Source organism: Cyprinus carpio, chromosome B6 (genome assembly GCF_018340385.1).
Source record: "Cyprinus carpio isolate SPL01 chromosome B6, ASM1834038v1, whole genome shotgun sequence".
NCBI classification, from domain to species: Eukaryota; Metazoa; Chordata; class Actinopteri; order Cypriniformes; family Cyprinidae; genus Cyprinus; species Cyprinus carpio.
This window is the reverse complement of record NC_056602.1, coordinates 12,592,098-12,607,888: the sequence shown is the minus strand read 5'-3', so window position 1 is coordinate 12,607,888 and position 15,791 is coordinate 12,592,098. Positions and strand designations below refer to the sequence as shown.

The 15,791-nt window shown below is 38.8% G+C and overlaps 1 protein-coding gene across 2 annotated transcripts; it reads right to left on the bottom strand.

Moving 5' to 3' along the window:
- Positions 1–1,912: 1,912 nt before the first annotated feature.
- cidec (cell death inducing DFFA like effector c) lies at positions 1,913–15,269 on the bottom strand. Of its 2 annotated transcripts, none has more exons than XM_042725742.1 (7): positions 15,111–15,269; positions 14,672–14,748; positions 14,293–14,434; positions 13,738–13,887; positions 7,590–7,622; positions 4,738–4,929; positions 1,913–2,730 (listed from the first exon to the last, which is right to left on the bottom strand). In XM_042725742.1, exons 2-7 carry the CDS (start codon positions 14,719–14,721, stop codon positions 2,578–2,580), a joined length of 720 nt encoding a protein of 239 aa, XP_042581676.1. In that variant the 5' UTR covers positions 14,722–14,748; positions 15,111–15,269; the 3' UTR covers positions 1,913–2,577. The 2 variants fall into 2 exon arrangements, with proteins under 2 accessions (XP_042581676.1, XP_042581677.1); XM_042725743.1 differs by lacking the exon at positions 1,913–2,730 and adding an exon at positions 7,233–7,286 and having other exon boundaries at positions 4,796–4,929.
- Positions 15,270–15,791: the final 522 nt, after the last annotated feature.

Below are 15,791 nucleotides of genomic sequence, written 5' to 3'. Positions count from 1 at the left end.
GCCCTATGTTGTTGCACTAATGTGGTTCAAACGACGGAGATGTGACCGTGTTCGGGAAACAGTCATAACTAAGTAGTTTGTTTCAACAACAATGCATCATACTATGGTGGTTAATCAGCGAGTTACGTCATTGTACGGGAAGCGCACCCCTGGCTGAGACTTGGGCCAGCTCTGGCCCAATTTAGGCCCTTGTCTTAAATCCAGATCTGGTCAATACAGGGCTGTCATTCTTTGTGTGTTGAGGGAAAACTGTATGTGTGGACTAAAGCTGGGCCAGTAGAATGATTCCTGAACTCTCCTTTTAACTTAAAAATGCGAAAGGTGTATCACAATGGTCAAAGACATCAATATAGGGTTTACAATTAAAAACAAAAGTAGAGCATGTCCTGTGGGAACAACCCTTTAGGGTACCCCTAGTGTTTATTTTTTCATCTACTTGGCTCTAATAGGTATGGCAGGAAGGAAGTAACAATTCAATGTGTTGCTGTGGAAACAGTCCTATGCTGATGTGTTCCACAATGTGAAAAGGGTGAGGGAGAGAGCAAGTATATTGCAGCTTGGTTTCAGTAAGTACTCTTTTTGCACTGAGGGAGAAGTTTTGAGTTCTGAAAGTTAGTTTGTTCTTAAACTACAATGAACTATATGTTGAAAGATCAAGGAACATTTGATTGTCATGAGCATATCAAACAGGACTTTGCTTTGACTTGTGCCTTAAAATCAAATATAAATATAAACCAAAGGAGAAAGAATTTTATTGATATTGCTTATCTTTAAATTTTAAATGTTTCAGCTGAATGGCTGTGGCTCCCAGCAAAATGTATTTATATTAAAATCTTTACCTGTAATATCACAGAGTTTGGTTGGGGTTACATGCTGTGTGTGCCATCACTAGATCTGTCTGGTAATGAAAACTATACTTACAAAACATGGTTGTGGCTAGAAGGGAGACATCTACGGCTAGAAATGATGCATGTCTTGCAAAATCAAAATCACTGTCTCATTTTTCCTGTCCATTCGGCATGATTTAAGGGATTTTGGTTCACAAAGGACTTTGCCACAATGCAGGCTGATTATTTCGCAATTGTCTTTACTGTCCATTTAATTTATTTTTATTTTATTTTATTTTTTTTCTCCACTTTCTTCCTGTTCTTCCCAAGATTTTGCTTCACTTCCGGCCGTTGCTGTACCCCTTTTATACACAGCCAAGGAACATGGACAGATCGACTGTGTGCCAGGGTACGAGCACCTTCCTCTGTGTAATCCGTTTGCCCTCTTGTGGAAATATGTGGTAATACAATCCACATAGCATACAAGTACTTTTATTCTGTTGACATTGTTAAAGAATATCAATTGATTGGTCTTCTGTGTTCTTAGGCTGTAATAAAGAACATATCTATCTATATGTAATATGTATCTATATGTGACCCTGGAGCACAAAACCAGTCATAAGGAGCATTTGTAGCAAAAGCCAACAATACATGATATATACAAAAATATTATATATATATATATATATATATATATTTTTTTTTAATGCCAAAAATCATTAGAATATTAAGTAAAGATCATGCTCCATGAAGTGTTTTTGTAAATTTCCTACTGTAAATATATCAAAACTTAATTTTTGCTTAGTAATATGCATTGCTAAGGACTTCATTTGGACAACTTTTAAAGGCAATGTTCTCAATATAATTTTTTGCACCCTCAGATTCTAGATTTTCAAATAGTTGTATCTCAGCCAAATATTGTCCTATCCTAACAAACCATACTTCGACGGAAAGCTTATCTTATTCAGCTTTCATATATATTTCATTATAAATCTAAAAAAAAATAAAAAATTTACCCATATGATTGGTTTTGTGGTCCAGGGTCACATATGTAATATGTAATCAAAAGGAAAGAAATAATGGTCCCCTTTTCAGGATAATGTATTTTAAAGATAATTTGGTAAAATCAAAATAAGCTTTACATATGTATATTTTTAAAGGGTTTAAACATTTTTTTCAGACTTTTTTTATACATCAAAAAACCTTAAACCATAGACATTAAAGAGACCTATACTGACTTTGACTGCATGAGGACTGCAGATGTGGCCAGAGCAATAAACTTCAGTATCCGTAATGTAAGATGCCTAAGGGAGATAGGAAGGACAGCTGATCGTCCTTTGCAATGGCAAACCACATGTAACCTTGTGTACCCAGCCCCCAGACATGTTCATGAAATTGAAAATTCAAGAGTGGTGTAACCTCTCACATATAAGAGTTGGGTTTACAATTTTGTGAGGATGGGAATTAAAATTTAAAGCCAAATTAAATTAAATAACATTTAAATGTTTAATTTCTTTTATATATATATATATATATATATATATATATATATATATATATATATATATATATATATATATATATATATATACTGTATATATATTATGTCTAAACATTGTTAACTTTAACTGTACATTTTGCTGTTTACATAGAAGTTAATAACTCACAAATATACATTTTATGAAACATTAAATCAACAAGCAGTGCACAGTGCAGTGGTTAGTTTGCCCTAGCCGTGAAACACCATCTTTTAATGTTGTAACTGCTTGATGATGCATGCAGGCGATATCAGTTGTGCCTCCGTTTTCTCGTCCTCATCAATAAGATGCTGAATATAACATGAAGTTCCTACTAAAACATGGCCTGTAGTCTGCATAGTGAAGAGAGTCCATCTTAGGGCTTCTTTTAGCAGAGAGAAAAAGAAAATCAGTGAGACAAGCCTTTTGTATTTACATTCCTTAGTATAGCAAGGTAAATAAAGGTAATTTATGATCTACTGTTTTGTATAATTTATTATTGACGATTTATACATGCACTTTACACAAGACTGTACAGGTGCTGGTCATATAATTAGAATATCATGAAAAAGTTTATTTCACTAATTCAATTAAAAAAGTGAAACTTGTATATTATATTCATATATTATACACAGACTCATATATTTCAAATGTTTATTTCTTTTAATTTTGATGATTATAACTGACAACTAAGGAAAATCCCAAATTCAGTATCTCAGAAAATTTGAATATTGTGAAAAGGTTTAATATTGAAGACACCTGGTGCCACACTCTAATCAGCTAATTAACTCAAAACACCTGCAAAGGCCTTTAAATTGTCTCTAGTTCTGTAGGCTACACAATCATGGGGAAGACTGCTGACTTGACAGTTGTCCATTGACACCTTGCACAAGGAGGGCAAGACACAAAAGGTCATTGCAAAAGATGCTGGCTGTTTACAGAGCTCTGTGTCCAAGCACATTAATAGAGAGGCGAAGGGAAGGAAAAGATGTGGTAGAAAAAAGTGTACAAGCAATAGGGATAACCGCACCCTGGAGAGGATTGTGGATTAAGGATTGCAGTGGACTGCAGCTGGAGTCAGTGCTTCAAGAACCACTACGCACAGACGTATGCAATACATGGGTTTCAGCTGTCGCATTCCTTGTGTCAAGCCACTCTTGAACAACAGACAGCGTCAGAAGCGTCTCGCTTCAAAAAGGACTGGACTGCTGCTGAGTGGTCCAAAGTTATGTTCTCTGATGAAAGTAAATTTTGCATTTCCTTTGGAAATCAGGGTCCCAGAGTCTGGAGGAAGAGAGGCACATAATCCACGTTGCTTGAGGTCCAGTGTAACGTTTCCACGGTCAATGATGGTTTGGGGTGCCATGTCATCTGCTGGTGTTGGTCCACTGTGTTTTCTGAGGTCCAAGGTCAATGCAGCCGTATACCAGTAAGTTTTAGAGCACTTCATGCTTCCTGCTGCTGACCAACTTTATGGAGATGCAGATTTCATTTTCCAACAGGACTTGGCACCTGCACACAGTGCCAAAGCTACCAGTACCTGGTTTAAGGACCATGGTATCCGTGTTCTTAATTGGCCAGCAAACTCGCCTGACCTTGACCCCATAGAAAATCTATGGGGTATTGTGAAGAGGAAGATGCGCTATGCTAGACCCAACAATGCAGAAGAGCTGAAGGCCACTATCAGAGCAACCTGGGCTCTCATAACACCTGAGCAGTGCCACAGACTGATCGACTCCATGCCACGCTGCATTGCTACAGTAATTCAGGCAAAAGGAGCCCCAACTAAGTATTGAGTGCTTTACATGCTCATACTTTTTATGTTCCTACTTTTCAGTTGGCCAAGATTTCTAAAAATCCTTTCTTTGTATTGGTCTTAAGTAATATTCTAATTTTCTGAGATACTGAATTTGGGATTTTCCTTAGTTGTCAGTTATAATCATCAAAATTAAAAGAAATAAACATTTGATATCAGTCTGTGTGTAATGAATGAATATACTATACAAGTTTCACTTTTTGAATGGAATTAGTGAAATCAACTTTTTGATGATATTCTAATTATATGACCAGCACCTGTATTTGTATATCAGCTGAGTGAATAGGTATAAGTCTTTATAGTGGCACGCAAATCCTGGTCTTTACCAAATCTGTTTTTCTCAAGAAAGAGTGGTTAGTGTGAACCATGTCTCAATCTCAAAAGTTATACCTAAAGCAGGGTAAGCACGAAAGCATTGCTAAACACCTGGGATTCATGAATCCTTGAAAAGATACCATCTTCTAATGGCCTGTGTTGGCTTACATACTTTTATTTGTAACATTATATTAGGCTAGTTCTTTCTCTCCCTATCTCAAACTACAGAGCTTCTAATCACACACATGGACAAACATACTTACCTTAGCATTCTTTTTGCCTTATAGCACTGCAAATCATATGACACAGAGTACATTCCATACAATGTTGCCTGCACATTTAGGCAGCCAATAAAATCCTGTGGGTGATTTTTGTAAAGATCAAAAGTCAGTTTGGCAACGTCTTTCCTTGGTTTTTTCCAGCCACATCCAGGATCTCTCTTGGTTGTATGTTTCTGTGTAGTAATGACATCGAGAGAGAGAGAGAGAGATAACTTAATAAAGTAATAAATAACAAATTCACCAACTTAATAAAGAACTTTACAGCCATTAGTGAAACAGAACAAATAAAGATAATATTAGGAGAGGGACAGACAGCAGCACTTGCTGTGAGATACGTGTGAATGTGCCACAGCCTGAGAGACTGTCTGACCTCAGTGTGTTACCCTACTGTCCACCACAGTGATCCTTAGTATGTATGTGTGTTTCTATGCAAGTTAAAGACTGTGGTATCAAATGTTCTCACATTCAAATTTTTACAGTTTAATACTTCTAAGACGTTATAATATTCCATTCTATTACTGTGATATACATTTTATTATTATTATTGTTATTATATGTATTATTATTATTATTATTATTATTTAATTTTTAAAAATCTTTTTGTACATGTATACTAAGCTTTGGCAATATTTTAACATTTAAATCAATACCTAAAAATCAATTAAGAAAATAGAGAGAGAGAGAGAGAGAGAGAGAGAGATATACACAGCATACTGACGATTTACATTTACACGATTTTACTTAAATGTGGTGTTTGACATTTCAGTCAATATCTTAAAATTTTGGAAGAAAATATATAAGGGGTGAGGGGTGGTAATGTGCAGGATAGACATGAAGGAATTGAATGATGCAATAAAAACTGTAATTCCCTGTTCTGTGGACTTTTATGTTGAAATTTTGGTATGTTAGTTTCCTTTTTTAGTTTTGTAGTCAGGTTGTAGTTTCTTTATTGATTAGGTCCTTGATTGTCTCCAGGTGTTAGTTGTTTTTACACCTTGTTTATTCAGCACTTGCATTCCATTGTACTTTGTTATGACTTGGTTGTTTTCCCTAGCATTTAGTGGGTTTTCTTAATACAATTTTATATATATATATATATATATATATATATATATATATATATATATATATATATATATATATATATATATATATATATATATATATATATATATATATTATTTTGTATTTTTTTTATTTTTTTGTTTAGGTCTATTTGATGTTTCTGTTTTGTTTCTTTTATTTCTACTGTCTTGTTTGATTTGATTTATCTTTATTATAATGTTTTGTTTGCACTTAGACCCAGTCCCCACTCGTCCCCTTTTGACATTGTTACTACACACAATGTAGCAGAATTACTCGCAGAATTCAAATCACAGTTTACTGAGATACATACATTTTCCTTTGCAGGACTACACATCTTGTAAGGAATGACATATCTGCCATACTAAGAATTCTCCAAAGCCTTTTGGTTGTAAAGAAAAGTTAATAAATTGTTATTTTTATTTCTGAAATAAGTTTCAAATAAATAATAATTATAATAATAATAAATATCATTAGGCCAGAGTAGATACTATATTTGATTAAGAATGTTTTTAGTGACAGTAAAAATATATCACAGATGGGCAGCTGAAAGGTGTATTTGTGTTGCGCCCTTTATTTTATGGCTGTAAATTTGCTTTTCTTTCAGCATTATTCTGAAATATTCTATAAGAGGAAAAGAGAAACAAGAGACCAAAAAATGCAGATGAGCTGAAGGCCACTTTCAAAGAAACCTGGGCTTCCATACCACCTCAGCAGTGCCACAAACTGATCACCTCCATGCCACGCCAAATTGGGGCAGTAATTAAAGCAAACGGAGCCCCTACCAAGTATTGAGTACATGTACAGTAAATGAACACACTTTCTAGAAGGCCAGCAATTCACTAAAAATGTGAGCCAAATCATTACAATTAAAAGAACCAAAGACTTGAACTACTTCAGTCTTTGTGCATTGAATTTATTTAATACACGAGTTTCAAAATTTGAGTTGAATTACTGAAATAAATTAACTTTTCCATGACATTAAATTTTATTGAGATGCACCGGTACATAATAATGATTTGTTCCAAAACCTAGAGAGCTGCCTTCAGGGGCATTGTAGGCACTATGTGAAGGTTCCAAAATGTAGGTGTCTCCTTAGAATGCCTCATTTTTCATCAAATTCTTATGAACCATCGAATGTATCCTTTGCTGGGATGGCTTCGAGATGGGCTTTGTTTAAATATAAGTATAAACAATATATACAAACAAGAACAACATTCAGCACCAATATATCTATACTGTATTATTATTATTATTATTTATTTATTTATATTTTTTGGTTTGTTAAAATGGCACTGTTTAAAGGCAGCGATTAACTTCAGTTATAAACTCTGTGTAGCTATATATTGATTTTCATTTTTTAGCTGGTTTTAGGATCACAAAGATGTCTTGCCTGAAATTTGATGTGAAAGCCTTAGTCTTATCCTGAAGAGCATGGGATGGTTGCCTAGGAACATGCAAAGGTCACATGACTGATGCTGTCTATGTAAAGCATTCCAGATTTATCGCTTATAAGGTACCATGACCTTTAAAATGGTTTCTAGGAAGACAGGAGAGAGCAAGGAATCTAACTACTGCAGGCTCTTGAAAAGAACCTGTATGGTCTGTACTCCCAGAGACAGTGTTTTTTTTTCTTTTTTTCTTCTTTCTTTCTTTTTTCCCTTCCTCGCAATGCAGGAAAGAAATGACAATAAAAAACACTTGACATCAGATATGCTTTAAGTAGGTCCATTTCATTCTTTACACTTACCCTTTCTACTTTCTTCTGACCCGGAAGGTGTTTCTGAAAAAAAAGAAAGAAAAAAAGAAGGAAAGAAAAGAAAGAAAGAAAAATGTGTCCTTTATGCGTGTATTGACATCTAAATTCATTTCGATCAACAATGTGTTTAAGATCATGTAACATAGTTTGAGTAATTAAGTCTTTTATCTCTGGCCAACTGACTTAGACTAGACTTATCACATGCTTGCATGAACATTTCAAACCTCCTTCACCTTCTTCTCCTTCTAATCACTGGCTGACACATTGCTGTTTTCATAAGAAATAGGTCAATAAGCTGAGAATAGACATGACTCTCAGATGTCTATTGCACAAGATCTAAACTCAGTCTGTGCAGTTCAAGGGTTCCACCAGGAGGTGCTATCAAAGTGCATGTTAATCACAGTGGAACATAAATTTGTGTCCCTAATTATGCCTAATACTAGACATGATGTTGTGTGTCAGTAAACCAAAATGATTATGGAATTGTGAAAATGGTTAATGTCTAATTAATCATGTTACTATAAACCACTAAATATAGAATTTCACTAAGTGGACTTTCACTAAGTTCACTTAGTTCGTAGCAGTGAATGAAAAGGTATCATATCATTCACAAGTGCAGTATGGAGTACCTCAGTAATGTACTAGGGCCATTACTATACACGCTTTGCATGTTACCCTTGGGAAATATCATCAGGAAACACGGTGTTAGCTTTCACTGTTATGCTGATGATACTTAGCTCTATATTTCTTTGCGGCCCGGCAAAACATACCAATTTGAAAAACGAAAGGAATGCATAGTCGATATAAAAAAAACGTCTCAGGTTACGAATGTAACCATGGTTCCCTGAGTAGGGAACGAGACACTGCGTCCTCTAGGGGTCGCTATGGGGGAACACCTCGTCGTGACCTGTGTCTGAAGCATACAATGAAAAAACACTAACGAGTTGGCCGGCGACAGTCTATGACGTCACTACCGGTGCGACTATAAAACAGGCACCGGGAAAACACGTCATTCACTTTTTCGTCTCAAGCTTGCGTCCGAAGCATGGCAGGGAGCTAGAGGACGCAGTGTCTCATTCCCCCATCAGGGAACTATTATTACATTTGTAACCTGAGACGTTCCCTTTTAAGGGAACTTCGAACTGCGTCCTCTAGGGGTCGATATGGGGAACAGTATACCCACGCCGCCATTCTGAGTGGAGTGCAGGCCAGAATCATGGCGAACACTAAGTACCAACTCTACCATTTCAATGGGAGTTGCCCCCGGGACGTTTAGACGGCTGTCTGTGACAATACCCCTTACGACCAAAGGCCTAAGCTACATACCCAACTTAATTGTTAGGGCCTCGGCCCGGTGGTAGAGCTTAAGGCTTGGAATCAGGAAAGATTCCTTTAAAGGGATACGGCTAGGAACCTAGCATTTTATACTAAGTCTTGCCTGTCACACAGGGGCTACAGCTTACTTCCGCAAAAGCTTGCTGAAGGAGCTGTCTCAACAGATCTCCAGTAGCAACACCCTGTTTAGATAGGTATCCGAGTATACATAGGTGAAGTGGCGCCCAAGATGAACGGGGCTTTTACCAACTCAAGAAAGGGCACGAAGCAACCGCGCGAAGCCCTCACTAGCGTGCGAACTTACAACAGTGTGGATTTCAGAAAGTGTGCAAAGACTTCACATACACACTTACCATAGCATGGATTTTCAAATACTGTTCTAAGGAAGGGCTCTCGTGGCACTCTGATAGAGCAGCTCATAGATGGAATGGTGCATCTCAAAACAGTATGTTTGAGAGTCATCAACTCGATCTGTGGAAATAAAGCTGGAGCGCTCTGGGGAAAAACAGTGAACTCAGTCTCATATGAGAGGAGAACTCCTGAATCCAGAGTAACGCGCTCATAGGCGACCCTTCTTGGAAAAGGGGAGCGCTGCTAAACTACCATGAGAATCGCCCGAATAGCCCCTCATGTTGAGGGAAGCGATGCTTGAAGTGTATAAACGAATACACACTGGCTGAATGGAGCCCAAGGAACCAAGGTCTAATCATTTTAAGAAAGGGAACGAGGCGGAGCGCGTAACCCTTACCATACAGGATTTCAGAAAGTGCGCAGAGTCTTGCGTGCACACTTACCAATACGTGGATTTTTAGAAAGTGCGCAAAGTGTTCACGTGCACACTGACCACCATGTGGTTTTCAGAAAGTACACAAAGCTTAGCGTGTGTACTTAAAGGTTCCTAAGCATCGCAGAGGCACTGAACCGCACGGGAGAGGCAAGCTTAAATTTTACAAACCTCTAGCGAGGGGAGCATCACCTGAGGCAGCATATACAAGAAGACTTCTGTAACTGCCACCTTCACTTCCCGCTGGATGCGACAGCACCTTAGCGGCCAGGAGACCCCTCAGGGTGACCTGGCTGGACATCTATGAAATTCCCTGCAGTGCTGTGCCAGGCCTGATAATCAAGGAGGCTCCCGCAAAAACCTGTGATCTCAGCCGCCTAATACCTGACCATGAAGCCAGATGGCTGGTGCTGACGAGTGTTTAGTAAACACTGTAACTGAGCACTTTAAAGGAAACTCACAGAGTTTATTAGTAGACACATAACCACCAGCAATTTACACACAAGTATATACAGAAAGGGTTATTTTTATACTCCCACCCTCCTGCGCTGGAGCCCCGCTCAAGGGGCGCCTCCTTTTAGTCCGGACCATCAGTAAGGTGGTTGCTATGAACATAGAACCAGCCAAAAACATTATAGGTCCAGCATAGGAGACTGTTATGCGTTAGAGGTTTCCACCTAACCTCGATCAGGTGGGAGAGCTGGTGGTTACAGGGGAATTAGGAAGGGGAGGATAAAAGCAGAAGTTAAAAATCCCTAAAGGGAACGAGTAGATACCTCAGTATCACTCTGACTCAGACGAGAACGCTGCCTCATCTGGATCACATCCCTAAGGTTCTGCTTACCTCCTTGTGACCCACAATTCCTCTTAACCCTGCCCGCAGGTGGGGGAGGAGCGCGAGTCGCGACACTAGCCTTCTGTGTCCGTCTTTGATCCTCAGATCGAGACAGGCCAGGACCCCTATGTTGTTCGGGCTCAGACCTGGACCTTCGTGGAAAGAAGGATCTGAAAGCAGCGGAGTGCACCTTCGTCTCCCCGAACTTCTCGATCACCGTCTCAACGGAAATACCGAAAAGTTCAGAAGGCAAAACCTGAGCATCGAGAAGAAAGCCTTATCTTTCTTCCCGATGTCTGCCAGGTTCATCCACAGAAGTCTCTACGCTACCACCATGGCGCCATAGTCCTGCGCTTGGCAGAGGCGGCCTGCTTGGTAGCCCAGAGAGAGGCCTGTGGTGCGGCGCAGCTCAGCTACCTGATCAGGAAAAAGGCCTTCGCCTCTATCCAGGTCTCTTAGCAGATCAGTCTGATATGCTTGAAGCATTTATTTTGTAATAAAGCCACAGCCTGACCTGTTGCTGCGTATGCCTTGCCATTTAAGCAAAATGCATTTCTTGAAGGGGCTTAGATCGCAAGGAGGGAGATTAAGAGAGGATGTCTCCCCTGCAGAATGAAAGCTCTTTCTACAGGGGGCATCCTCTCATAGCGGTTTTCGCGCATCGCCTCGATGTCGGCAAAACTCTTTTGCCGAAACCGATGGATGCGAGAAGAAAACGCCCTCTTTCATTTCCTTTCGATCTCTGTCTGGAGATCAGGCAGAAATGGAAGGCTCACCTGAGCTGGAGGGTTATGGTCAGAAAGATAACGCTCATCGAGGCGTGATCCATAAACTCCAACAGCTCTACATACGCAGGGCAGGAGAATTGAGATGGCTCAGCCTCAGCTTCTTCACCATCCTCAAATATCTCCTGCTTTTCCTGGGTAAAAACCCAGCAGAGCACTAATCTCAGTATCAGAAAGTGTTAAAGATATAACATCATCCTCCCGAGGCTCTCTCTAGTCCGCCGCCATTATGAGCGCGAAAGGGAAAGTCCCTATTTAAACCATTCAGACAGATCCACCTGAAATTCTCACAAGCTCATTCTCCTCCGTGCCTCAGCAGCGGTGGGTCCTGAACTGCAGGAAGCAGATGGCTGTCTTTTTTCTTTTTTTTTTTTTCTCGGAAAGAGAGACGAACGAGAGCGGAGCTTTTTCCTTGAAAAAATCGCTCGCAATGCACGCAGATTGCCTCCTCAAAGACATCGCGTGCGTGCTCTTTACCCAAACAAATGACGCAAAAATCGTGTGTGTCATCGGGTATCAAATAACGCCGACACGGATGCACACATCGTCTAAACGCTTGCTAGTAGTCGCCATGATAGACAGAGAAAGAGCGCTCTTACCGGTTCTTTCAGATGCATGCTTCAAACAAAACGGTTCAGTTTTGAAGATGAAGAAGAGGATGACGTGTTTTCCCGGTGCCTGTTTTATAGTCGCACCGGTAGTGATGTCAGAGGCTGTCGCTGGCCAACTCGTTGGTGTTTTTTCATTGTATGCTTCAGACACAGGTCACGACGAGGTGTTCCCCCATAGCAATCCCTAGAGGACGCAGTTCGAAGTTCCCTTGAAAGGGAACTGGATGACGAGTAATTTCTTACTGCTAAATTCTGAAAAAACAGAGGTGTTAATTATAGGACCTAAAAGCTCTGCATGTAATAACCTAGAACGCTGTCTAAGACTTGATGGCTGCTCTGTCAATTCTTCGTCATCAGTTAGAAACCTAGGTGTGCTATTTGATAGCAATCTTTCCTTAGAAAGCCACGTTCCTAGCATTTGTAAAACTGCATTTTTCCATCTCAAAAATATATCTAAATTACGGCCTATGCTCTCAATGTCAAATGCAGAAATGTTAATCCATGCGTTTATGACCTCAAGGTTAGACTATTGTAATGCTCTATTGGGTGGTTTTTCTGCATGCTTAGTAAACAAACTCCAGTTAGTCCAAAATGCAGCAGCTAGAGTTCTTACTAGAACCAGAAAGTATGATCATATTAGCCCGGTCCTGTCAACACTGCACTGGCTCCCTATCAAACATTGTATAGATTTTAAAATCTTGCTTATTACTTATAAAGCCCTGAATGGTTTAGCACCTCAGTATTTGAACGAGCTCTTGTTACATTATAGTCCTCCACGTCGGCTGAAAACTCTGGCAATTTGATAATACCTAGAATATCAAAGTCAACTGTGGGCGGCAGATCCTTCTACTTTTTAGTGCCAAAACTCTGGAATAACCTACCTAACATTGTTTGGGAGGCAGACAGACTCTTGCAGTTTAAAACTAGATTAAAGACCCATCTCTTTAACCTGGCTTACACATAACATACTAATACACTTCTAATATCCAAATCCGTTAAAGGATTTTTAGGCTGCATTAATTAGGTAAACCGGAACCGGGAACACTTCCCAAAACACCCGATGTACTTGCTACATCGTTAGAAGAATGGGATCTACGCTCATATTAGTCTGTTTCTCTCTTATTCCGAGATCACCGTAGCCACCAGATCCAGTCTGTACCCAAGTCAGAGGGACACTGCAGTCACCCGGATCCAGTATGTATCCAGCCCACATGGTGGATCAGCACCTAGAGAGGACCTCTACAGCCCTGAAAGACAGCGGAGACCAGGACAACTAGAGCCCCAGAGACAGATCCCCTGTAAAGACCTTGTCTCAGATGACCACCGGGACAAGACCATAGGAAACAGATGATTCTTCTGAACAGTCTGACTTTGCTGCAGCCTGGAACTGAACTGCTGGTTTCGTCTGGTCAGAGGAGAACTGGCCCCCCGACTGAGCCTGGTTTCTCCCAAGAGCTTTTTTCTCCATTCTGTCACCAATGGAATTTTGGTTCCTTGCCGCTGTTGCCTCTGGCTTGCTTAGTTGGGGACACTTCATTTACAGCGATATCACTGACTTGATTGCAAATTATTGCACAGATACTATTTAAACTGAACTGAGCTGCATGATGAAATCACTGAATTCAATGATGAACTGCTTTTAACTGTCATTTTGCATTATTGACACACTGTTTTCCTAATTAATGTTGTTCAGTTGCTTTGACACAATCTTTTTTGTTTAAAGTGCTATATAAATAAAGGTGACTTGACTTGACTTGCTGTTGATCTTACCTTAGATGAAAACACTGACCTGCTGTGGAGCCCACTTCTGTCCTTCCCCTAAAACCATTAGGACAGTGTTATCTTTTAAGGTTTGAAAAAAGTCCTCTGTGTCCACTCCAGTTCCATCCTCATCCAACACTAAAGCCCTGATGCAGTGCATGTGGAATATATCCATCACCTAGAAGGGAAAAAAGTATTCAAAGATATTTAGAGCAACTGTGATAGAATTTCAAGAAGTGCTCCTGTTCTTAGGCTGGCTCTACATAGCACTAACCCTCCAACTTTTGAGTTATCACACATAATCATTTATTTTATCTACTACTAAAAACCAAAGTGAATAACAGTTGTAATGGAGTTTAATTCAACATAATTAGATATTTGAATCCACCCTAATAGTGTTAAATAAAAATGTGTCTTCATTTGACTTTCATATATCAAGCTCCAGTACCATTGAACAATTCTTTTCAAGTGTCTCAAATGGTCAAATGTTTCAATGTACTTAATAATTGGTAGTTTGCAGAAACAAGGACTTCCTGAGTATGTTTCTTAATGTTTCTCCGATTCTTTTAATTCTAGTCCTCACCTTGTTCTGTAGGTCTCTCAGGTCATTGGCCATGATGCCTTTCTTAATGGAGCGGTCAGAGTTGAGGACCCGAAAGGGTCTGGAGTGCTGAGGCCAACGTGGTAAGAGCTGATGTGTCATAGAACCGCAGGCTGATATGCATCTGTGGACATCACACACACACACACACACACACACACACACACACACACACACACACACACACACACACACACACACACACAAACAAACAAACAAACACACAGAGGTACAAAATGGTTTGCTTGAAATCCCAGTCCCCAGTTTAACACAAATATAAGGAAGGAAGCTTAATCTAGTATTAGATTAATAGAACAACAATTGGCATATAAACAGGCGATCATAATACAAACACAGTTACTTTGAAAGGGAGGTTGCGAACACATCAAGGGATTTCTTGGCATTTTCCATTGGAATCAACAGTAAAGTTCCAGTAACCTTCAAAAATACAATAAATAATGCTTTAAATAACAAGTAAATATGTATCATCAACAATAACATCTAAAATATATACTACTGTACTACTGTAGGGATTGCTTAACAGGGACACATGTAGCACTGTTAAATACATACTTATCTAAATACACACAGAACAGGAAACATAATATCTATTAAGACAACAAAAATATTTAAAGTTTAAAATATATTGTAAAGCTAAAAGCTTTTGTAAAGTTGAACATATAATGAAAGACCTCAAGACTTCTTAACTTTTGTATATATATAAAAAAGGATTACTTGTATATGTAATTATTCACAAGAAATCAATAAGACTAATTATAGTAATAGTAATTACACAGTACCTTAAAAAGAAAGCTCTTTGGATCCGTTTTTGTTCTGGTATTGTTCTGTGTGTACAGTAAATCTGTGTGTCTGGTCTGTTCGTTGCTTCAGAGAATTATTGCAAAGCTAATTTTTTTTTTCACCTTTGTTCCACTCTGATAGCATGAGTATTTGGTCATGCTGTGTTGAGCAATGAGCAATAATGTACAAGAGTCTTTCGGTCCCTGCTCAGTCATACCACTCGTGACCATTTTCAGATGTTTATCAGTGGTGCATGAACAAATAAAAGATATAATGGAAATACATAATATAGCACATACACATAAACAAGATAACACAAATACTACTATGTTAAAAGTTAAGACACTAGCTTGTATCAGCTAGCTGGTAGAGCAGTAAGGCCAAACATTTGATTGCCAGAGGGGAAAAAAACAAGATGCAAATAAAGGAAAATAAAGTGATACATTTTAGTATGTATTTTCTTTGACCCGTTTAGTTAGTTAGTTAGTTAGTTAGTTAGTTAGTTAGTAACAAAACAGGTATTAAGTTAGTTAGTTAGTTAGTAAATATAAACAAATAAATAAGTTTTTATTGTTGTTTTCAAAAACCATAAATGATGTCTTTTACAATAGGTCAGGATATCATAATTATAGTCTCCAGATTGCTTAGAGAGATTTTATAGCGGGAACTGAGGGTATCTG